The sequence below is a fragment of the Xenopus laevis genome, chromosome 1L (assembly GCF_017654675.1).
Source record: "Xenopus laevis strain J_2021 chromosome 1L, Xenopus_laevis_v10.1, whole genome shotgun sequence".
Classification (NCBI taxonomy): domain Eukaryota; kingdom Metazoa; phylum Chordata; class Amphibia; order Anura; family Pipidae; genus Xenopus; species Xenopus laevis.
In genome coordinates, this window is record NC_054371.1 from 76,603,272 (window position 1) to 76,629,881 (window position 26,610).

General features: G+C 36.9%; 1 protein-coding gene across 1 annotated transcript in view; it reads left to right on the forward strand.

Annotated features, from left to right (window-relative positions):
- Positions 1-26,610, forward strand: part of tbck.L (TBC1 domain containing kinase L homeolog) — a 156,674-nt gene that overhangs the window by 97,046 nt on the left and 33,018 nt on the right. The window contains 2 exon segments of the mRNA NM_001093662.1: positions 726-887; positions 14,351-14,526. Coding sequence (NP_001087131.1) covers positions 726-887; positions 14,351-14,526 — 338 coding nt within the window.

Consider the following 26,610-nt stretch of genomic DNA (forward strand, 5'->3'; position numbering starts at 1 on the left):
AATCAGTCATACTGGCTGAAACATTAGATAACTTCAAGAAGGGTTTGGATGGCTTTTTAGCAAGTGAGGGAATACAGGGTTATGGAAGATAGCTCATAGTACAAGTTGATCCAGGGACTGGTCCTATTGCCATCTTGGAGTCAGGAAGAAATTTTCTTCCCCCTCTGAGGCAAATTGGAGAGGCTTCAAATAGTTTTTTTTGCCTTCCTGGATGAATTAGCAGTTAGGCAAGTTATATAGAGACTTAAAATGTTGAACTTGATGGACATGTTTTATTTTATTTTTTTCAACCAAACTTACTATGTTACTATGTAACTATGTAATTCCTCTGGACTTTTTTTTACATATCCTCGAACTGGTAAAAAATTCACGATTGAATACATGCACAACAGACTGTGTGGTGCATATTGCATGGTGCCCCTGCGGTTGCCAAATTACTCTGTGTGGGGTGGGAAGATGGTTCCCGAAAACAGCACGAGTTTGAGCCAAAATGTTGAATGAAGTTCATAATTTTGCTTTTAAACCTGTGAGTGTTGTTGCTTGGATTATTTATGTATAAATATATATACATTTGAGAGGCACAGGAGCATATAATGAATTATGCAATATTTAAAGAGAAATCAAGGCCAAAGCATATTACTTTTTTATCTTACACTTGAGCCACCTTTCATGATTATACCCAATACTACCTATCTTCGTGAAAAACATTTTTATTTGCCTTGCAGATGTTTTTCCTTTACACAAGATATTCCATCTATGGGACACGTTGCTGCTGGGAAACGCTTCCTTCCCGTTTTGCATTGGAGTGGCCATTTTGCAACAGCTAAGAGTCAGGCTTCTTGCAAATGGATTTAATGAATGCATTCTTCTGTTTTCTGATTTGCCAGGTAAGCCATCATTTAGCTTTTTATCCATACTGACTGTAATTAAATAAAGTACTGTGTGATCTCTTATCCAGAAACCATTTATTCAGGAAGCTCCAAATGACAGGAAGGGCACTTTATATAGAGTCCATTTTAAGTAAATGTTTACTTTTTTGTTATTTTTTATTATTATTTTAATAATATTATTTTAATTATTTTGCTTTAAAACCTTACCTTGTACTTTATGTGAACAAAGGTGAAATTACTTATTTTCCTTCCATCTTTGAACCATTTTGAATTTGCTTTTGCATAAATAGGTTACAAGAAGATTGGCAGACACTGTTGATGTGCAGAGTAGTATGATTACTACTTTGCAGCTTTATAATAATAGCCATTACTTGGAAATCCTGTCTGAGAGTGCATACAGGCTATACTCATGGCTGTCACACATGCGACAAATATACATAATGCGTATGCTTGCTGCTGAGTAGCTGCTTTCAAAATGTCAGGTATTGGCAAGCAAATAGCCCTTGGCCTGAGATTGTTACGTGAAAAAATTCACCATTATAAATAATGGATTTCGAGAGAAGTCCTAAAATGAAAGCTGTTTCTTTTTTTAATTTGACCTCTTACGGTCAATCAACATGTTCTATGCCAAAGAGTTAGTACACGGGATAACTGAAAAAGTGAGGTACAAAGCACATCATGTTACTACGATCACTTCATGTAAATTTCATTTAATAGGCAACATACAAATTCCATTGCAGACACCTCCACAAAAGACTTCCATTATTATTGATTTGAATCACTAAGCTTATGGCTCAGGAGAGTAACTATTAAAACCTGGAAACATAGATCTGCACAATCTCAGGATTTACACACACAAGCCCAGAGGTTCCCGTTACACTAACAAAAACTCATTAAACAAAGTTGCAGAGCCTTCATGGGGTTAATATCAGTTCTATAAGTCTCCACATTATGTGGATTTTATTTTATCTTAATGCTTTTAGAAATTCATTTAACGGTGGAGTGCCTTGGGGGTTGTTATGAATTAAATTCTATGGCCAGAACATTCTGAGTTATTCAACCCCAGGACACATTTTTATCGCTATGAAATGATAATGTCCCTGCTCAGCACATACAGGAAATCAGATCTGATAATCCAAGCAAAACTGATATCATTTATGTCTGTATTGCGTGCAAACAACAAAAGTGTCAGACAAAACTTGTCTTTGACTTGTTATTTCATTCCAGTAGACATGCTGCTAGTCCGTTCTAACATGTAACATAGGACATTCTGAGGTTGTGTTATATAAGAGATTTAAAGCAAATCAAAAAACTAGTCACTTGTAGCTTTTTTTCTGTAGAACAGTGTAGCAGCACTGCCTTCAAAAAGTGTGTTGTGAGCTACTGCTACCCAGTATTTGAAAGAAAAAAAAATATCAAATTGTTTCACTATATGCTTTTAACATAAATGTTTTTCTTCTATAATGGACAAAAGGTCAACCTGTGCAGCTCATTAATTGTAGCAACATGTGCATTACTTATACACATTAATCTACTTACTTTGATACAGATATGGGATCTATTATCTGGAATGCTCGGGGGAGTGGCATTAAAGTTGGATGTACCAAATCCACTAGTTTGGGGTTCAGGTGAATCATTTATGAAACATTCAGGCAAATCCCAAACCGAATTGAAACTCTAATTTGCATATGCAGGAAGTAGCATTCAGTTTAAAAAAATGTAACTACCTTTTTGTGTGCCACAAAGTTACTTTATTTTAAGGATTCAGATTCGATTCAGGCAGGCACATGAATTTGACTGAATCCTGCTAAAAAAGGAAGAATTCTGGCTGAATTCTGAATCCTGTGCACCTTACTGCAAGAGCCTTTCAGCCTTCTAGCCTTGTATTGTGCTTGTGGGAGTCTGGTCATTATGAGGGAAAGTCAAGGGAAAGTGTACAGCTGGAACTTTTTGATGGGTCACCTATAGTTGGAGGATATTAATACTTTAAAGGAATTGTTCAGTTTAAAAATAATGTTTAAAAAAAAGGTTTCTAATATAGTTATTTAGCCAAAAATGTAGTCTATAAAGGCTGGAGTGAGCGCAGACATCACGCATTTTATATTTAACACAGCATATCTCTTTAACCAGTTTTTATTCTTACCCTGAACTGTTCCTTTAATTTAATGCATCTGAAAACTCTTGTCTTCAGCATCACTTGTTTGCAGATATTTCCCATAAATTAGACCGCTTTGTAATTATTAATCTTTGTATCGTGAAGTCATCACAGCGCAGCACAGCAGTGAGTCAGTCTGCACGTAGGGCCAAAAAAGAACAAGCAGATTCTAAACTATACAGATCTGGGAATCATCTATAAATAAATTAACTTTAAGACAAGAATAGGAAATACAAAGACTGTGTGATATTAGGATATGTAAGATTCACAGGATTCTGATTATACTCAGCTGCAGAAAGAACAATAATTTTTGGACCTTTTTTGCATACATTTTTGCCAGCCTTTCCTTTAAAGTTCAATGTTGTTAACTTTTTATTAAAAATAATTTTTGGCTGGTTTAATACTTCTAATTTTTAACAATATCTTTTTTTTTTTTTTTTTAAAAATCACCACCTTAGAGTTAACACGTTTTTTAATGGTTAGCTTTATTGTTTTTTTGTACATTTATTTATTTTTATCTGTGATCTGAAAATGACCCACCTGGCTTCTAATATCTCAAAAAAAACATAGATGAACGTTCAAAGAAACATTGGCTCTTCTCTTTTAAGTTGCTGAATCTGTATAGCTCTATAGAGGTGACCGTGTCTGTTTGGAGTAGGGACCTTATATACAATTACTCCTTGCCTGTAGGATGTAGCTTTTTTTTTCTTTAATAACCTCATTTATTCCCTTGTGACTCCCTTTATTTTTCATTTTCAGCAATCAAATGTCCGAAAAGGAAACCAGGTTTTGGTCCTATGATTTCTATGTAGTATAAGAAGTCAGATGGCACACACTGTGGCAATTGTGCTAAAACATAAGTGATTTATTTGGAACTCAACACACTTCTTATACTACATGAAATACTGGAACCAAGTTAAACAGCAAGGTTTCTGGATAGAGCACCACGATACGGTAGCTGCAGTCTTTTGAGCTATTGGATGTTTCCTATAATTTGTATTATTATGGAATATCTTATAGGCTAAAGCTCATCCTCTGGGTTATAAAGCACAGGCAGATAGCTCTGCTAATGTGGTCCCAACTACAGACCACTTTGCAATAACAGTGTAGTGCTGGGATTTTTGATCAGCATATGTGGTTCCAGGGATGTGGTTCTGCATGGAGTAAAGAGACCTTATCTTCAATTATATGCAAAACATCAAAATGCAAGTTGCCATGCAAATCAGACACAGTTCAGCAGAAAATTTTCAGCGTGGAATTACCTCGTTTCTGGTGCTTGATGTCAAAATGATGTCTGCACAGTATTTTTATATTTGCCTCAATTTGCATTGAAGTATTGGAGTGCTCATGTCATCAGGTGAGAGTATCAGATGCTGAACTGCCTAAAGTCACATATACTGTATACAGGATACATAGAGACAGGTTCACTACAGGATACATAGAGACAGGTTCACTAAAGGACGAAGTGGCCAATGCTAGCATCAATTCGCCAAAAATCCGATCTGCAGGGACATCGCAAATTCAGTAAAGTACAAATTTTACTGAACGTTACCTCTTTCGCCAGGGTTTACTTTGACCAGACGAACTGCTAAAATGAAGCTACATCTTCCTCAATCTTATGTCATCATATGACATCATATCCTGTCTGCTGGAAATGAATTAAAGTTTTAAAAACGCTGGTGACTTGTCCTTTTTTTAAAGCGGGATTGCCTGCAAAAGTCCTATTAAACTTTTTTTTTTCCCCCAGACATTTGAGGGGCATGGAACATTTGTTTTAAGATGGGCTCATGTTTATGGCATTAGATGATCTCTTTTGTCTTTATTCAGGTTCCTTGGACATTTGTAATAAAAAGTGGCCACTTCGAGCAACATCTCTAAAAAAGATGTCCATGCGACTTTAATGTACCTGCATTATTCAAATTGACCTCAGCATAAGAGGACTAACGAAGTTTCGCTAGGCAGAAGCAATTGCTAGCATCATTTTGCTTTGACTTTTCACTGCCGAAGTAACGCTAGCAAAAAGTCGCCAGCGTTTGGCACCCTGGACGCAACTTCGCATTTTAGTGAATTAGCGTAGTGGCAACTAATTTTCTTGTGGCGAAGCGTTCACTGGCAACAATTCACCCTTTAGTGAATTTTCCCCATTGTATGGAATCAGTAGTACACTGGATAAGGGATTATACAGTCATATGAAAAAGTTTGGGAAACACTCTAAATTATTTGGAGTTTTGTTTATCATTGGCTGAGCTTTCAAATTAGCAACTTCCTTTTAATATATAACATGTCTTATGGAAACAGTATTATTTCAGCAGTGACAAAGTTTATTGGATTAATATAACATATGCAATATGCATCATAACAAAATTAGACAGGTGCATACATTTGGGCACCCCAAAAGAGATATTACATCATTACTTACTCGAGCCTCCTTTTGCAAATGTAACAGCCTCTAGATGCCTCCTATAGCCTTTGTTTGGATTCTGGATGGTGGTATTTTTGACCATTCGTCCATACAAAATCTCTCCAGTTCAGTTAAATTTGGTGGCTGCCGAGCATGGACAGCCTGCTTCAAATCATCCCATATATTTTCGATGATATTCAAGTCGGGGGGACTGTGACGGCCATTCCAGAATATTGTACTTCTCCCTCTGCATAAATGCCGTTGTAGATTTTGAAGTGTGTTTAGGGACATTAGGGAATGTTTACTAACATTGGAGATAAATTTCTGGAGAGATTTCTGGAGTTGTTGCCCATGGCAACCAATCAGCAATTAGATTTAAACAGCAACCTAAAAGTTAGAAAACAAAAGCAAAGATTTGATTGGTTGCTATGGGCAATATCACCAGAAATCTCTCTAAATATTTATCTCCAATGTTAGTAAATATGCCAGCTAGTCTTGTTGGAATATCCAACCCTGCGTAACTTCTACTTTGTCACTGATGCTTGAACATTTTCCTGAAGAATTTGTTGATATTGGGTTGAATTCCTCTGACCCTCGACTTTAACAAGGGCCCAATCCCTGAACTAGCCCCACAGCATGATGGAACCTCCACCAAATTTGACAGTAGGTAGCAGGTGTTTTTCTTGGAATGCCGTGTTCTTCTTCCGCCATGCAAAACGCTTTTTGTTATGACCAAATAACTAAATTTTTGTCTCATCAGTCCAAAGCACTTTGTTCCAAAATTACTAAATGAGCTTTTGCATACAAACGGCTTCTTTCTCATCACCCTGCCATACAGATATTCTTTGTGCAAATTGTGCTGAATGGTAGAACGATGTATAGACACACCATCAGCAGCAAGATGTTCTTGCAGGTCTTTGGAGGTGATCTTTGGGTTGTCTGTAACCATTCTAACAATCCTCCGCATATGACGCTCCTTTATTTTTCTTGGCCTGCCAGACATGGGTTTTACAGCAACTGTGCCTGTGGCCTTCCATTTCCTGATTACATTCCTTACAGTTGAAACTGACAGTTTAAACCTCTGAGATAGCTTTTTGTAGCCTTCCCCTAAACCATGATACTGAACAAGCTCTGTTTTCAGATCTTTTGCTTTGAGGATCCCATGCTGTCACTCTTCAGTGGAGAATCAAACAGAAGCACAACTTGCAACTGGCCAACTTAAATACCTTTTCTAATGATTAGACACACCTGCCAATGAAGTTTAAGGATTAATGCGCTAATCCAACCAATTTGGTGTTTCCAGTAATCAGTTACATGCATTCAAATTACCAAAATTACAAGGGTACCCAAATTTTTGCACAGCCAGTTTTTCACATTTGATTTAATTTCATACAACTGAATACTGCTTCACTAAAAATCTTTGTTCAGAAAACACCCCAGTACTCAGATGTTCCTAGGAAATTAAAGACATACCACTGTTATCTTTTTGTTGAAATTGGAGTAAATTATTGTGCAGGCTGAAAGGGGTTCCCAAACTTTTTCATATGACTGTAGATTCAGAAAGTGCTTTATTGGCTTATGGTGATATAAAGACAACTTTTCAGGCCATACTGGGCCCTTTATCAAGGTAGTTATTTAGTTTATTAGTCCATGAATAAGTCCCGTTAAAAAACTCCTAACTCCAAATCCTGACAGTGGGAGAAAGGGAGAAAACTATGAGCTCATTATTTCAATTTAAACAAATTACCTTGATTACAGTGGATGGGGAAGGTAGTAAAAATATTAGAAGGATTTGGAAAAAAATATTTGTAATTAAAAGAATAGGCAGAATAGATTTTCAACACAAGTCCTGTTTATTTTGCTCATGTTGAAAGCAGTTTTTAGATGTATAATGCCCATTTAAGTTTCAGCCTATGTTATTAGACTGTCATTTTCATTTAGTACTGTATTGTCTAGTTACATCACTTAATTGGGGGATATTTGCCGCATACAAAATAATCACTTAAGAAAATCCATCCCCTCTGATAAGATTTTGTGAGGTCCATTTTCATTTGCCATTTTAAATCAAAAAAAGGGGGGCTTTTTTTAACCCCTACTTTGTTATGGCTCTGGGTTCTCTAATAAACAAGCCCTTCAGCACTGACCTGTGGAATCACAAATTACCATCATTATTTTGCTTTCAAAAGAACAGGCAGTACTCACTCTATGCTAATTTCCTCTATTCCCACAGAACTCTGCAGATTGATGCTCTTTAGCTCATTCGCCGGCAAACTGTTTGCTGCTCCTCTCCACGATCTAAAGAGCAGGCTAGTGACATTCTGGCACTCAAGTTTCGATTAGGTTTTATGATCGTCAGTGCATAATTATATTTCCTTTTCACATTTCTAAATCAACCTCTGCAGCGTTATTCCTGTTACTATGATTTCTCTCCAAAGTGGACACTCATTTTCTTGAATCTTCACTGTGAATCGTTGAATGTAAAATGTAGACAAGTGTGACATGGAGATGAATAAAAGAGGCACGTCTATGGAGAAAATAGGACTTACACCATGCTTAATGAATGGGAATTGTCCCAAATAGGACAATGTGGTAAAAAAAGTAATTTACTCAGCACAACCACCACCTACCAATTAAAAAGCATAGAATAATAGTAGATAAAGGTGATCATTGTGGGTAGTTTGCTTGGTCACAAAAGGAATATTTGCTATTTCTAAAGCATGGGGTGTTAATTCTATATGGTTAGAATGTCTCTTTTATTAGTTACAACCAAGCACTGGTCTGTCTATGTTTATTATAAATAAGAGATTTGGCCTTGTTTAAATGGGAACTGTGGTGTATATCTTGTATTATATATAAGTGACATGGAAATTGCAGGTTTTTAAGCCGCCCACGGACCAATGTTTATTAGAAAAACAGCATCTATTTTGTTATGTTTAAAGTTTGCACAAAGTGATCATTTTAATACAGCTGTAAAGGTAAAGCTATTCAAAAACTCACCCACAATTGCAGAAAATAGGACCAATTTGTAACTAATTATTCACAATTTATTTGAGAGCTCTGCCTAGTGTTGGTGGTACTCATTTTAAGTATTGTGTAGAAGTCTTACACCTTCATAAAGTACACTGTTATACAGTATGTAACTTTGTAATTTGTGTTCCCCCATGATTGATTTGTCAACGTTAAACAAATATACTCAGCCTCAGAGTTTGCGCAGAGTTTTGTTTGGTCACGTTGTGAAGTCACTCCAGGGCATTGCATCAACTTTAAAGTGATTGGGGGGAATGTAATTAAAATTTGCAGTTGTTCTTTAAAATGGCATCTTTGTGAATTTTTAGCACTGTGCACTGGCGAATGTTACATTGCGCATTTTCGCTAAGCAATGGTTTAGCGGTAACACCTGCTCTGGAGTTTCGTTAAATATTTTGCTGCAAAAAAGGCTTTGCGATTGCAAAATGTTATTACATCCACTGCGAACCTTCACAAAAACTATTTGGTCGCAAAGTTTGCGATGAAGTCGTTTAGGTCTTTAATCAGTCAAAAAGGACGCCAGCGTGGTTGCTACCGTTTCACAAACATCCTTGCGCAGGCTTTTTGTGTTAGCGAAATATATTACATTCCCCCATTGTATAATAAATTTTACCTCCTGATACTAAACAAGCAGAACATTTTTTTGGTGTAGAGCCTGTCCATGTAGTCAACTAGTTTTCCCATTTAAAAATCTAGTATTTAAGTGTGTAATTCACACCCTAAAATGGCAGGTTCTCTGTTGGGCTGGTATGCCAGATGAAATTTCTTACTATAAACACCTATTGTTTTGATATTTTCCAGAAAAAAAGAGAGAGGAAATTCATCACTTAGAAAGAGACAAGCCTCATGTTTTTATAGTGTAATTTATATGGTGTATATATATTTCTCTGCCCATTCTACATTAAAATTGTCCGTTCTCTCATTCCTGTCAAAATGGAATTCCTGCCTTGCCTGTTACACATTTCATTTCAGTGGAGCCGTAATCTCAGGGTTTTTTCCAGAGCTCACCAAATTGTTGTCAAATTGATATTCCTGGCATTTCATACAAACAGCTAGGAAGATATGCATGTCTTGTAGCAGTTACACGCCTAGCACCAGGTTCCTTATAAGAAAAAATTGATCTTTATTTACAAGAAAAAATTACTTAATTAAATTGGTTCATTTTCTGATTTTACCATAAATAACAAAGGCAAAAACAAAATTACAAAATTACAAAATTATCCAGAATAGGGACCTGGGGTTTTCCGGATAAGGGATCTTTCCGTGATTTGGATCGCCTTAGGTCTACTAGGAAATCATGCAAACATTAAATAAACCCAATAGGCTGGTGTAAAAGAGGATTAATTATATCTTCGATTGGATCAAGTACGAGTTACTGTTTTATTATTACAAAGAAAAAGGAAATAATTTTTAAAAATTTGGATAAAACTGAGTCTATGGGAAACAACCTTTCCATAATTCTGAGCTTTTTGGTTTTAAGATAACAGATCCCATACCTGTATAAATATAAAATGTAATGCGGTGATCATTTGCCTAAATGCAGTTGCAGTGCATGGACATTTTGCCTACTGTTTTCTAACATTACAATGTTTTTTGATTAACTTTGAACTGCAAGAACCGCACCCTATTTATCTGTACAAAGAAAAATCAAATTTGAGTCAAAACATAGTAGTGGTAGTAGTTGTCCACCAAGTTAAAATGATCCCTCAAATACTTGCTACTCCTAGGTGAATTACAGGAAAGCAAATAAACCCAACCTCGATCTATTATCATTTGCCCTAAAATGGAGAAGAATAAATATAAACATATGGAACTACTGTATGAAGGTTAATGCCAGTAGCCTTCTATTTCGTACCTGCAAAAATGCGTATAACCCTTTAAAACGAGTGCCCCTGCTTTTCTGCATAAGATGCAAAGTAAAGGGCTCATCGGGAAGATAAGAATTAACAACTGATAGCTGAATGGTTCCCATTGTGTGATGCACCTACACCTAAAAATGTACTTGATTTCACTGAAAATGCTGCAATTTGCACACATATTGACACCAGCAAACTGCAAAACACAGATAACACTGCGATTCTGGTGAAAAACATATTGAGGGTAAAAAGCATGGTGATTTGCATCCATTTCTGTGCATTGCACTTGCATAGTAAATGATCCATTAAAGGAGAACTAAAGCTTAACTAAAGATGTAGGCTAGAAATGTTGTATATTATGTTTTGTGCTTCTGTACCAGCCTGTGTCTCCAAAGATGCCACCAATAGCTCCCCATCTTCTTTTCTGCTGATTCACTGCACATATCTGTGCTGCCACTTACTGAGCTGAGGGACCAACTCAAAATATACAGTACACAAAGGGGCAAATTCACTAAAGGGTGACGCTACATTTCGCTCTACAGGTGTAAATTCATTACCACTAAGCTAATTCACTAAAATGCTAGCGTTAATTCGTCAGTGGAAGAACTTCATAAGCGATCTTTCACTAGAGCTCAATTCTGCCTAGCTAAACTTCATTAGTACTCTTACGCTCAGGTCATTTTGAATAGGGCGGGTACATATGGGGTGTATAGTCGTCTTTAATAGAGATCTTTGTTAAAATGCTTGAAGTGGCTACTTATCATTACGCATGTCCAAGGAAGCAAAATAAAGAATAAAGAGATCCTCTAAAGCCCTAGACATGAGACCATCCTAAAACAAATGTGGCATGCCCCTCAAATTGGTTGAGAACACAAACATTTTTTATAGTTAGGACTTTTGAAGGCAATCCCGCTTTAAAAAATGAAAAAAACCACTAGCGGTTTTTTTTTACAACTTTTATGAATTTTCGGCATACAGGATATGATGTCACTGACATAGGATTGAGGAGGATGAAGCTTCATCTTGTCAGTTTGCCTGGTCTATTTTGGCAAAGGAAACAATCTTTAGTGAATTTGCGGAGTAACGACCGTTCACCTGAGCAAAAATTCAGCTGGTGATAGAGCGCAAAACTAGCGACGGTCTCTTTCGGTAGCAAATTGTCTTCTACGCCTGTTAGTAAATTGGTGATGTCCCTGCAGATGAGATTTCTGGGGAATATTCACAGGCAAGGGCCACTTCGCCCTTTAGTAAATCTGCCCCATTGAAAATAAATGGCACAATATAAGGCTGATTAGTAATTAATACAGATAATTACTACATGTCAGCGCAGAAACCAGAACTAGCATCAGAATTTAATAATCAACCTTGTAGCATCAGCTGATATTACAGGACAACCCACTGAGCATGTGAGTGTTGCAGACACTTTGCAAGATGGTGACCCCCTGTGACAAGTTTGAATTCCTGGCTTATTGCTGCTGCTGAGAAGCTGAAACTTTAGGCTGGTGCCATAAGTCCAGTATAAAAAATATGGAATTTGTATCCATATTCATTTTTAGGGTTTAATTCTCCTTTAAATCCTTAACCATATATTTATCTACAATGAATATTAAATGCCACTTAGACTGTCGGCTTGTTCAGTTTTGCTGGGTTCATTTATTTTAGTTTTGTGTCACAAATACATTATTTCAATAAACACTTTCTAAATAAAAGTGGCCCAATTTAGAACTTTGCAGAGAACGTTAGTCTTGCTAGAAAATATACTGCTTACAACTGCTGAACTTGTGTTTCCGGCCATCATGATAATGATAATTTCCATTTAGGGTTAGTACCTTTGATAACACTCTTTATCTGCTGTCCATGATATCAATATCAGGCAGTGCAGCAAAACTAAACAGTGTCTGGCATAGGAAATGAACACATACAAAGTGTGATATTGCTTTTTGTGGAGATAAAGTAGGATGTGACCTATAGGCAAAAACTTGCCCCTGAGCTGGCAAGGAAACTGAAAATGCTGCCAGACCTCCTCCTTTCTCCCAGAGATCCAAGTGGTTACCACGGTGATCTGTTTCATGCAGCCTTTGTGAACAAATGACGCAAATCACAACATTATTATTGGGAGTGCAGCCTGGGAAATGCTTTCAGACAGGTCATTTATTCATGCTGTCAGCTCTTTAGTGGTCTGATCAGGGACAATACCTGATTTATTGAAGGCAAAAGGTGATACCGGGACAAAACACTGCAGCTGAAAAAATAAATCTAACATGGGTTGTGCATGCAAAATCTGTCCAACCTGAATAAATACATGCTCCATTGTGGTAAACTGTCTGTTTAATCAGAATACAGAAAGTTTTAAAACTTGTATATTGCACTGTGGATAAGTTTTGTTTTTATGACGTGTCTTCAAGTGCTATGCTATGCCGCAATGAATTTACAGGCTCTCATAGTTGCTGGCCTGGGGCAAAGTGATCAAACCGTCCCAGTTTAGCCAGTTCGTGGGGGCCAAAACAAACCAGGAAAAAAAATAGTGCAATAGTGGCAGTTTCCATTTTATTTATGTATTTGGTAATTTTAACTCTTTTGCCAGTATATTGGAATTTTAGGGTGTCCTTCTACCAGGCCCGGATTTGTGGAAAGGCCACCTAGGCCCAGGCCTAGGGCGGCAGGATTTTAGGGGGGTGGCATGCTGCCCAACCACACCCACATTGGTTCAAAAACACTGGGGATGTGCTGGAGATACAATTTCCATGAAAATTTGCACGAATAAAGGGGAGGGGACAGGGGCGACGAACGGCAGTGGGCCTAGGGGCGCCCGCAATGTAAATCCGGCTCCCTGCCTTCTACAGAATTGCGATAATCATTAGGGTAAAAGATAAAGCAGGGCCAGTGTCCTATACAGAAGTAAAGAACCGCTCGCTCACCCTGGCCTTCGATCCTGAGCGCCTGGTGCACAGTGAAGGAGGGGACATCCACGAAACTTTGCACCTTTCTGCTAATAAAGTGTAAGGGTATATCCCTACGTTGATCAGCCTTCGAGTGCAAGTGAATTTTTTGTTTCTACTATACAGAAACCTGCCTACTTAGTATATACTTGGTCCTTCTGATATTCTCTTAAGGACGTGGCCCATGGAGCCAAATTAAGAAACTTTAAGTGCCACTTTTTGAACATTTTGAAGGGGAAGAAAAGACAGGAAGGTTCAATGTAGCTGTAGATTCCAGCCTTAATTTTAACAAAAATTCGAATAGTATTTGGTTATTCAAGAGGATGGGAAATTAATAGATACAAGTACTGTATAAAGCATATAAGAAATGTGCAGAGACTTTACTCTGGTGGTTTTATTGCACATCCATTCACTTTCTCCGTTTTATATATAATTTTATGTTATGTTTTATGTAATTGTTATGTTTATATGTTTTTATATTAACATTTTATATACCGTATATATAGAATAATTGTTAGGGTGCTGGACCGAGACTCTTCTTAAACCAAAAATGAGGTGTTTCTGAGACCTGACATACAATATTATTGAGGTCCATCCAAGAGAGCTAGATTTCTGATGGAAGGGCTACTGTATTTATTCAGAAAGATTTTTTTAGCATGCATTTTGTTTTGTTGCCACTGAGGCCACTTATATTTTATAATTCTAAAAGGCAGGAAATGATTTTCCATGTTTACACACCTCTGTAAAAGGCACATTTCTTTTTGCATATTTTTCCCATTGACATCCTATTTATCATTACTTAGCAACCAAACATGTATATGTTTGTATGTACTGTATTAGCTTTTATCTCATACGTGTCAACATATATAAGGGGTTTATTGCAGATGATTTTCCAGTTCACTGAAGAATAAAATGGTGTTATGTTTCTTTAGAAGAAAAGCCCCTTACAGTAAATTATAAAGGTCATGTTTAGAGTCTATGACAGACTATATTAAGGCAAAGCAACCTGTGTTTTTTATGCTGATGAATTATTTAATGACTTATTTTTTAATTATATTTGGTCTCTTTTTTTCACATACTAGAAATTGATATTGAGCGATGTGTCCGTGAGTCAGTTAATTTATTTTGCTGGACACCGAAAAGTGCAACATACAGACAGCATGCACAGGTGCCAAAGCAGATCGCTGAAAGTAATGGCATGAGCAGGGCGGCAGCCAGCTTCACTGTGGACTTCCAGGAATCCCCTAAGACTGACTTGGTATGTGCATGAGTAACAGCTGCATAATGTCTTACTGTTTGACTGTTTGGGGTGGTCTGGAGAATTATACTTCACTGCCAGCTGGATCTCCAAAGGTTGCCTATCATTGCCCATTCTTTATTAAATAGGCAAAGTGAACATGTTGCTGTCTAGATTTGGCTATATGGGCAAAACTGCAAGTTTGTTAGCTTTTTTTGTTCACTGTATTATGCAGATCTCAAAATTGCCATTGGCTATCTCTACCAGATCAAGTATATACATTACTTGTAAAAAGAATTTTAGAGAAACTAGTCTAGTCTAGTCTAGTCTAGCAGCTAGTCCTATTTAGTATTTGTAAAAAAAATGGTCCATTGTGTTCAGGCTTTCACAGATCTCATTAACACTGATTTAAAGGCAAAGCAAGCAGCCCAATAAAAGACAATATAGTTGTTGTAGTGGCAAAACAACAAGGTTTGTGTACAGTGTATGAATTCATCAATGTTTCCTTATGTTTTGAGGATCAACTTGTGTCTCACTGTGACAGATTTTGGTTGGAGGTTTGGTCTTTTGTGGCAGTCTTGTAAGAAGTATCCGAGATCAAATACCAAAGACAATCTTTAAAATCTACCCACATAGTCCAAATCAAAATGAACTTCTATAACTAACTGTGAACCATCAAAGACACCCTACTGCATACTTTTTTTTATTTTGAATAATTACACTAGACAAGATTAAATTATGCGTATGATCATGGATTAACATCATTTTAATAAAATAAAACTGTACCTTGTCGTAACTACTGAGAAATATATAAATACAATTGCAGATACTGTATGTGAATTGCCTCATATCCTTATTCACATTTTGGACCTAAAAGTAAAAGGAAATGCATTAAATTGGAATTATCCCTAGAATACTTTTCTGTAATATTCTTCCACACTGAAACTGGTGCCTGAATGGCATTAAACATGCCAGAAATACTTCACATATTTACAAATGTGGATATTCACCCCATTCCTATTTATTCTAGTAGTGAAACCTATTCCTTGCATATCATGTGTATAGCCACAAATAATGAATGCATTCAAAAAAACAGGAAGTGCTTGTATTCATCCAACCCACAGACCTACATTGATGTTGTTCTGGTCTTTCAAACTAATCTGAAAACTCATTAGACAACTGTTAAAATAGGTTGTTGGCATGTAGTAAAATCTAAACCAGATGCCTAAAATCTGACTGCTAAAAATATGCTGTTTTAAATGAAATTTAAATGTCATCCAATGTATCTTCCAAACCATCTTAAATGCCACTAAGAGATGCCTGTGATCCACAGGAGTGGAGTGATGCTAAATTGGTTCAGAAGCATAGTTATACATGAGCCTGGATGGAAAATAGGTGTGTGTGCTACACATCTGGCTGAAGATGAAAAAGCTAGTGCCTCCAGAATGACCCTTCATGGATTCAGAAGACTGAACATTGACAAGTTTTAGCCAAACATTAAAGAGAAATTTGGAAATACTTCTGAGCAAGTGGCAGGGCAGGGATTTTGAGGAATGTTAGACATTTCCATTTCTGCAGAAAAGTTAAAAACAGAATACATTTATAACAAACATTATTAGAGTTTAGCTTTTATGTAACATAGTAAGTTCAATCATTTAAGTCTGTATATAACGGTTAGTTGTTCCAGACGAAGGCAAAAATCCCATTAGAAGCCTCTCCAATTTGCATCAGAGGGGGAAAAAAATCCTTCCTGATTCCAAGATGCAATCCGTCCCGATATCCACTTGTACTATGCGCAGTCTTTCATAACCCTGTATTTCCTCATTTGCTAAAAGGCCACCCAACCCTTTCTTAAAGCTATCTATTGTATCAGCCAGTATGACTGATTCAGAATGGGTGCCCATGTGTCAGTTGAAAGGCACTACTGGTAAATAAAACATTAGAGAGGTCATTGTACAATCCCCTTATATGTTCATACATGGTTATCATATCCCCCTTAAACACCTCTTCTTCAATATATACAATGATAAGGATGCACCGAATCCACTTTTCGAACCCCCGAATCCTTTGTGAAAGATTAGGCCGAATGCCGAACCGAATCCGAACCCTAATTTGCATATGCAAATCAGCGAGGGGAGGAAAAAAAGCGAGAAAAAACATTTTTTTACTAATTTGTTGATTTTTCGCGTTCGGCCAGGCACAAGGATTCGGCCGAATCCTGCTGAAAATGGCGAATTCTGGCCAAATACTGAACCAAATCCTGGATTTCAAAAATGTCCCATTTGAGTGCTAGAGACCAAAACTACACAAAATATTCTAGATGAGGCCTTACCAGTGCTCTGTACAGTGGAAGAAAAACCCCCAGCTCCTGAAAATCTATGCCCCTTTTAATGCATCTCAAGGCCTTGTTTGCGCTTGAAGTTGCTGACTGGCATCCATGTAATTCCTTTTTATATATAGAAATTGCATCAGCTTTCCTCATAGGTACCATAGCAGATGAAAGCAAGTCTAAGAAAATCAGAACTAAGCTCCTCTTAGAACCCAATGGTGTAGTCCATCTGGCCCTGGTTCCATATTCACATTCATTTTTAGTAAAGCATTATGAACCATATCCTGAGCCAACAGTACATCATTGAAGTGCAGCCCATCCCTGGCAAAGAGCCTGTGGCCAATTGAGAAATCAGCCCAGTTCTCCCAAAACCCTCCTCCCTACACCAATCTATCAGCAACGCATTTATCTCCCACTGTCTTCTTAACGTTACTCGTGTCACAGGTAATATCTCTGAGAAAATTACCTTGGAAGTCCTTGCCCGCAACTTTTCAGTACTCCCCCCCCTCTAAATTTGTTATTGGTACCTATGTGTACCAAGACTGCTGGGTCTTCCCCAGCCCCATCCAATAATCTGTCTACTCATTTCACCACATGCTGAACAACAGCACCAGGCAAGCAGCAGACTGTTCGGTATGAAGGGTCCTTACGACAGATTACCCTATCCACCTTTTTAATAGCTGAATCCCCTATAACTAAAGCCTGCCTTTCCTTCCCTATTGCCCATATTAGAGATACTGCCTCCCATGATGCTCTGAGAGTCAGCCTTCTCCATACATGCCAGTTTTATAGTCTATAAAGAAACTTGAGAGTATAAATGTGGAGACCAAGTTTACAAGAATTAGTAGTTTACCTTTTTCCAAATTAGAGGACAGTCCCTGACAAGTTGTGTTGCATTATATGTCCAAATGCAACAACATGATATGGGCTGTTATATATATGAGATGGCTATTACATGCAGGGACCCCATTTTTTAACAAAAAGTACTTGTGTGTGTTTATTGCATATATGCTTTTCCAGAACACCTGGCCACTTCTCTGTAGACTCATGGTTAAAGGACAAAAAAATGCCATTCTATTTACTGGGGAGTGCTTAACATTTTTCCAGCCCTCAGGAAATAGGGCTTCCCTTGTCCCTTAAGTCAGTTATTCTACTTAAGGCAGGCTGCAATGAGTCAGAGATGATTCATAGAGCCAACATTGCTTGCAAACTGTTCAGGTGCCCCAATCATTTATACAGTGCTGGGCTTTCCTGTGCAGGAAAGAATTTGGAATATTACCTTTACTGGTAGTACAACAGCATTTCTTCTATTTTTATCATAATGGAAACTTTGCATCACACAAGGTACTCATCCACTACATTTAAGAATGACCCATTATTTAATGCTCTCACAATTATGGTCAGATTATTCACGAGGAGTCCACATGTATTTCCTTAATGCAGAATACATATTGCCGTGTTTTGATTTATTGGATATTAGTAGGCATACAATCATACAGCTGTCGCTTCAACCATAGCCTTAGCTTACTCTACATTTTTTGGCACCTTATATATTTTTACTGTCCGGCAGCTCAGTTACATTTCACGGTAGTTTCTTGGTAAGATTTATTGAAACCAAGTCTAACTGGTAATAAAAGTTATGGAGCCATAATTTTTTTAGGAAATTGTAACATTGTTTTTCAAATTGATGACCATTGACTATGTCATTATATTCCCAGAGAAAGAATATGACACAGAGTAATGCATTTCTAAGCAGCATTATATCTCTGTACATATGATGGAGGCATTGCTTTACTGAGCAGTTACTCATGATATTTCTCAAAAAAAAAAAAAAAAAATATATATATATATATATATATATATATATATATATATATATATATATATATGTAGAAGTAAATAAAGTGTTTTATTGGTAACACAGCATTTTTATTCGACGTTTCTCAAGGATGGACTGAAACGACGGATAACAATGCTGTGTTACCAATAAAACACTTTATTTACTTCTACAATGAGTGTGCTGATCCATTACTACTGCATATTATGAACATTGATCGTGCACCTCTACTCTACTTGAGATCGAGTGCGGACACTCAAAGCATTTCTATATATATATATGTGTGTGTGTGTGTGTGTACTGTGCTTTTTTTTTGCAAGAGAAAAATATTTCTTGTAGTAGGTACAACTGCTAGGTGCCTTAGTGGTGCAAATCTGCTTCCTTTTAAGCACTTTTCAGGTAGTTCATGTGCCTGTATACTTAGCACCATATTAAGAATCGTATGTATTTGCTCCCTTGCCTATATAGGGAGCCTTCTTTAGGCACCCCTTTCCTCCATAGAGCTGTCATCATGATGAGTTAATGGATAGCAAAGTGGGTATCTCCTCACTGTAGACAGAGTGCAGAAAAACATTTGTGGTTTGGTCCAATCCAATACTTAAAGGGGAACTCCGGCTTCCAAACCAAATTTTGATAAAGAGGCCCACATAACACAGAAACCCCTAATATACCCATCACAGTTTACAGTTTGAATAAATTCAATTTTATATGCTGCAATCCAGCTGTTTAACAGTTCTTCTCTTCATCTGCATCATTTGAAATCCTGGCAGGGAAGGAGGGACTAAACACTGATGTTACAAATTGTTACAACTTCTCCACAGCTTACAGACAACATGCAGGAACTAAATAACCCAAAATGCATTGCACTGTGATGTTCCATTTCTTATTGAAATCACATGTGCAGGGAATTGTGGGGTTTGGAGGATGCAGGCTGAGGAGAGATGGCTGTTGATACAAAGTAACAGTAGTCAGGCAGCTCAGCAAATTAGCCAGCTCAGCAAATTAGTCAGCCAGATCAGTAGAAGAGCAGGGGGCTAGGCTTAGGGAACTGTCAGAAACCATTAAGAATCATGAAAAGTCTGCATATTTTTTAATTGATGTATATTGCAAGTTGCCTGAAATTGTTTACTTTTCAAAAAGCTATTTTAAGTTTTCGTGGCGTTCCCTTTTAATTTTATGAGTGCATATGAGTTTTTCAATTTCTTCTGTTGCACTTGTGTCTCAAGAATTTAAAAGGAATCAGTCACTATATAACACTCCATAATGGGTGAAATTGCCAGAGGTAATCCAAGTTTTAAAGACGCTGCAGCAGCCCTTGCTGCTAGGTAAAAAGATGAAAAGCCTTATATGTGTCCTGTACTGTGTAAAACCCAGATTGACTCCAAATCTGCTTTTGCACATGCAACTCACTGCATGACTTAGGATCAGCTTGAAGAATTGGCAAAAGAAGTTAAAGAACAATCACATTTTGTCTCTGAATTTGAGCATAATTCCATGAACTAAAAAGCAGGGAAACGCTTCAGGCTCCAAATTTTGCGCAAATTTAGTTGCAAAAAGGAACCTCTCAGAGCAGTCTTGAATTTCAGGACCATTAGGCACACAGGGCAAATCCTATTTGGGGTGTCATTTACTAAAATACAAATTTATCTCATTATTTAAAGAAAAACCACGACCAATCTCCCATACCCGATTTTACCTTATTTATTGTTAAAAAATATCGATTTAATTGGTCCAGGTAAAATCATACGATTTTTTCAGGGTTTTTCCAAAATCACTCGATTTTTTTCAGGCTTTTCCTGAAAAGCCTGAATTTTTCTGGCCGGATTTTTGGGCTAATTCCAGTGCAAACCACAGAAGCTTCCAAATAGGATAGGGACCTCTGCCATTGACTTATACACATCCTCAGCAGGCCTGAGATGGCGGATTTCCAGATTTGGGATTTTTGCAGCATCTTTAATAGATCTCGAAAAATTTTAGTTTGGAAAAAAAAATGAAAAATTTTAGTTGTGCCACAAAAAGCCCGATAACCCCCGAAAAAATTTAGAGTTTTGTAAATAACACACACTATCTGTCTATCTTGAAATAAGTAGTGGCTGGTGAATGAACACAAGCAGCTTTTGTGCTTTTTGTAACTATTGTTAGTAGCATAACTGTTGCATATGCCCATGTATATATTTTTTTTTATTTTTCCTTTCACATCTCCTTTCACATATCTTTTTTCCCTTTAAGATTGTTAAAGAGATTTCTAAAGTAGCAGACAAGAGCACTTCTACCTACAATTAGGACTTGATAAATCTGTCTGCTTTCTTTCCATTGGTTGAAGGAGATGCCCATGTCAAAGGTTAATGACTAAGTAATTAATGGCAGACTTAGAGAGTCTTGGGAGCCATGGAGCAGTGGTCTTGATAAGTGCCCTTTAAATGCCTACCATTTTTATTTCTGTGAGAGAAATCCCTCTGTTCTGTTGTGGCTGCTTTTGTGAAAGATTCAAGTAGATATTAAGCAGGAGGGAGAATTAGTTCTCCACACCACTTTTTGTATAGCAGATGAAGCATGACAAACCTTAAATCCTAATAAGAAATAGATTTAACAATGTTAAACAAGGAACACAGTGCTGTGTCATTCTAGACTATTATCAGAACTTTGATTGTTCTGTAATTAGGCCTTGGAGAAAATAATTATACACCCTTCATATCAACTTAATTGAATAAGGAAGGTTTTCATTTAATATCCCTATTGAACCTTGTTTCATGTAGATTTCCCAGGTTAATTATTCTTCTGGCTTAGACTGGTCTCCATGGGTCCCATCTGTCCTATTTTGCTGTAGGTCATTAGAAAATATTGAGGGTTTTTTTTTATTCTTCACTACACAAATTCACTGTCTTCATAGTTCCCACTCGTCTCTATGAGCTAATTGCTTGTTTTGAGCAAATTAATTGAAAACTCAACAGTTAACCACAAGTGGAGAAAATCTCTGCTGAAAAATGATTAATTCTACTTGAGGATTGTTGTTCTAAAACTTAATAATTACTGCATAATTATATATTCTCTATGGGAAATATGGGCATAATTGGTAAACATAATTATATGAGGTGTGGAAAGTGCCCCTATAATAGCTATTTTTGCATCTTAAAACTTATTGATGCATTATTTGACTGTGCTATATTACTACAATTTAATGATGTACAACAGCAATGTCCACTTTCTCCTCATAGTTAAACATCAACAAATATGTCTGAGGCTTTTGGCACACAAGGGACCATTAAAATGTCTTTAAGAGCCATATCAGATCCATTTGCACAGCCATGATAAAAGTTATAACTTATTAACCTAATACATGATGATACTACATTCCCATAGTTTCCCATAGGAAGTTATGAGTATCATCCAAAATGAAGAGTTTTTGGACATGCTTGGACACTGTCAGACATGCTGGAACTGGGGGTGGCATGATCTGTCTATAGGATGTAGAACTGGGGTGTTCAAAAGGTAGATTGGGATCTATTAGTAGACCTTTAGTTGCTGATCAGTAGATCTCAAGACACTGTCAACTAACAGCTTTTCTAAATCCCCCTTCTGTTTTATACTTTTCGTTCAGATATTTATTCTGTTACATAAGAAATATTTTTTTGTAAATATATTAATATAAATTCTCTTATAAAGCAATAGAATATTTAAGTAATGTTTTCCATGGAGCAGAATGCTAACAGTGATATTATGGATGTAGATCATAATGGGACAACATCACTAAAAGTAGACTCCTCATTAGTAAAGTATGGGAACCCCTTGATGTAGAACAAATGTAAGCAATAGTTTAGCCTACAGGAAGATCAGTCATCCTAGCACAGCTTCAGTGACAAAAAATGTACATATACCTCCCTCCACTCCCCCCAGCCTAGCTGCTACCCCTAACTCTTTACTTACCCCTCGGTGCAGATTCTGTCCGGCGGAGTTCACGGCAGCCATCTTCTTCTCTTTGATAATCTTCAGAATGAGACCGGCGGCGCATGCGCAGTTGGAGCAATCTTCCAGTTTGCGACAACTGGCCTTTCGCCGGTCTCATTCCGTAGATTACCGAAGCAGATAAAGATGGCGCCTGTGAACTCTGCTGGACAGCGAGGGGTAAGTAAAGAGTAAGGGGCATTTGCCGGGTTAGCAGCTAGGCTGGGGGGGAGGAGGGAGGGTGGTCTATGTAGGGTAGGGTTTTTTTAACTTTAGGGTTTGCTTCTCTTTTAAAAGCAGGTGTGGAGCAACACCTCAGAGCTAGCTTTTCCCTAGAGACCTCCTTGAGTGGAGGAGGGTGAGGGGCCACATGTAAACCTCCTTGAGTGGAGGGAGGGAGTGCTGGTGAGCACCTGGGAAAAAGAGTGTGATTCCCCTAAATTGGAGATAGTTCCAAAGTACTGGAAAGGAAAAAGGAAAAAAGTAACCCATGTGTGTCCCAGAGAGGATTCTGAGATTTGTATTCCCTATGTGAAAGCCAGTGAGGGCTAAAAGCGTGAGTAATATGAACACCAGTGAGGGTGTGAATTGGGACTGTTCATGCTTATGTTAAGTGAATGTTATCCCCTATGTGAAGCCAGTAGGCTGAAGATTTGTGTTTGTGCCCAAATAAAAGCCAACAAAGCTGCAGTTAAAAAGTGAAAGGCTGTGTCACTCTCCATTTTCTGTGCTGAAATCTATACTATTTGGTGGAGTCCGTACATGCCTGCCTATGAACAGTTCAGAACCAGCTGGGCAGATAATGCAGACCCATGGTTGTTTCTTTGTTGGGGTTTACTTTGGATGGTGAATTTTCTTTTGTTATTCTAATAACAGAAGTATTTGTTGTTGCCTTTGATTTCTGCACAATAAAATGTTAGAATGCTCTAGCATATGTCTGTTAGGTCATGGACAAAGGGATTGATCTTACATTTAAAATAATTCCAAAACCTTGTCAAATGAAGCCTTTGAAAACACACCACATAAATGCGTTTCATAAAAATATGCATTGTATAAGTTTTGGGCAACTGCTCTCATCATTATCTTTGAATGGCATGAACATATTGATTCAGCTGGTTTTGGTCATAACATAAAACTTTCAGAGAAATGTGTAATGTTCCTTATGAACATTTTGAAGACAGTCAACAGCACCAACTGATACTGTGTACTGTATATGCGAAAGGTCAGCCATTTAGTTTGTTTGTCTGAGCCAGAACCTAGTTCATAGGGGACGCAATCAGTTTTGGAATGTCATGCAATATATTAAAATAACAATTGTAGTGACAATAAACTATTCTTTATTTTTTGGGAACCATATTTCATTATCTTAAAAGCTAAGGACAAGTGGGGCTAATTCTCAGCAGTGACCGATGGCAGGAATAGTATGTATGCTTCCTGCTTCGAAAGTTCATTATTAAAGGAAGTCAGTTATGATTTTGCAGCCCAAAAAACAGTATTATGAATACTAAAACAATTAGTGTGAATTTGAAGGTGCTGTAATTCAACAATTTTAAAGTATGTAAAAATAAATTAAAAGTCTCTGAAAATCTCTATAATTAAATTCATGTATAAAGAAGGATACTTTATATATTATCTTGCACATCAAATCTCCTAGACTGTCTCTCTCTAAAATTAAAACAACTAAATGGAATCTGAAACAATTGTTTTAAGAATAGCCACTCGATTTGACAGTAAGAATGTAATGATGTTCTGAGGACATATCCAAAGAGTTACTGAATTTTTTCATGTAAAGCTTGGATATGCTTGATGATTTTTATTTAACCCATAGTCCATTCTGTTGGTGGACCTAAAACAAACATCTTCAGCATTCACTGTAAAACCAGACTATGGTGAACATGGCTTTTATCAGTGTTTCATGTGATAGACCAATAATCATACCCCTAAACACTGCCATTAACATTAACCTGGAGAAATCCGTAGCAATGTTTTATTGCAACATGTTTTCATAAAATAAAGGATGAGATTCAAATTTCCAGGGCCCAATCAACTTTTTGGTTTCAACCGAGTTATCTTAAATATCCTGAGGATATCAGCAGATAAACATCTTAAAAGCCACAAAAGGAGTAACAAGAGGAACAATAATGTTTTATTGCAGATTCACTATATAATAAATGAGCCATCAAGATACTGTATTCTGTTTATGATATTCAGTAAGCATTATAGATCACCTAATCATCTGCCTCAGTTAATATTATACTTCTCATTTGTCTGGGTTTGGGGACTGGCTTTGATGCATAAACTTTGAAGTGAAAACGCTCAGTACAATATGATTATAATAACATCTTGTAAATGTTTGGAACAGTCTTGTATTAATGGCCCATGTATTCATGGTGTTAAAAGTCTTTAATCAATGATAGGCAGCAGTCGTAAATCATCAGGGAATTGGAGAGGTATGATAAATGGGGACAATTAGTCATGGGAGGTCTCAGAAGATGTAATGTTAAGCATGTTCTGTGGTTAGGTCGTAGGTCATTGCATCTGGATAGAGCTGGTGGTTTTAGTTGTAATGTGAAACCTTGGGAATAGTCTTAGCCATCTCCAAGTCCATAGAAGTGCCCTCATTGTATCATGACTGTATATTATTATCAGAAAGCAGGTGTCTTGAAGAGTTTTCTTTCAATATCCGTGAATCATAATTTTCATGTCCAGCTATTATGACTTCTCTGTTTACATTTTAAAGATTGCATGTTTTCCATGCTGAATGCTAAGTAGGACATTATGGATCTTCAGCAGATATTTAATTACCTTTTGAAAGCCTAATTAGGGATCACCTATCGACTATCTGCTTTTCCTTATTGAAAAAGTATATAGACTTGGTAATGTAGGTATTGGACCTGTTATCCAGAATGCTCGGGACAAGTATGTGCATGTATGGGATCCATTATCCGGAAACCCGTTATCCAGAAAGCTGAATTATGGAAAGGCCATTTCCCATAGACTCCATTTTATCAAAGTAATCCAGATTGTTAATTTTTTTTTCCTTTTTCTCTGTAATTATAATATAGTTCCCTGTAATTGGTCCAAACTAAGATAAAATTAACCCTTATTGACTGCAAAACAATCCTACTGGGTTCAATTCATGTTTAAATCTTATTTTGGTAGAATTAAGGTATAAAGATCCAAATTACAGAAAGATCCATTATCCGGAATACCCCAGGTCCCGAGATTTCTGGATAACAGATCCCGTACCTGTACTATACATTGATACAAAATGTTGTTGTTTTTTTGTTTTGTTTTTTTTGGAGTCATTGTTTAGGAAAAGATTTCTTAAATATGTGGAGGCTTATTTATTGAAGGTTGAATTTTAGTGGTTTTGAACCCATGACTAAAACTCACTTTCTCCTCAATCTTTTCCATTTAGGGGTTTATTTATCAAAGATCAAGTTTGTGAGGTTTTTTCTACCTCAAATAAACTCGAATGTTTGCTTATTTATGAAAAAACTTGATTGTAAAAAACAAGTGAATGCAATTGGGGGGAAAAAACTCATACTCAAATTGATCAAGTTATAGGTTAAAAACCTTGAATACCTTGAATTGATTGAGGGCAAACCACGTAAAAAACAAATCATGAAGGCTAAAAACATTAGATGGTTCAAGGAACCTCTGCAATTGACTTCTGCATGACCTCGACAGGTTTTAGCTGGAATATTTTCAGGATTCGACTTTCAACAGCTTTGTGGCAGTATACTTTACAAAAAAAATTAGGTTTTTTTATCCCAAAAAATTTGAGTTTTTAGTGAAACTACCCTCGCAAAACACAAATTTTTCAGGAAAAACACAACTCGAACTTTAATAAATAACCCCCTTAAAGATCTGAGTATAGAAAATAACACTGAATGATCCAAAAAATACTAATACCTCTTAACTTTTTGAGACAAAAAAATCTGCATTTTATTTGAAATGGTCCAATCCGCGTAGTGTAGTGATCAGTGTAGCT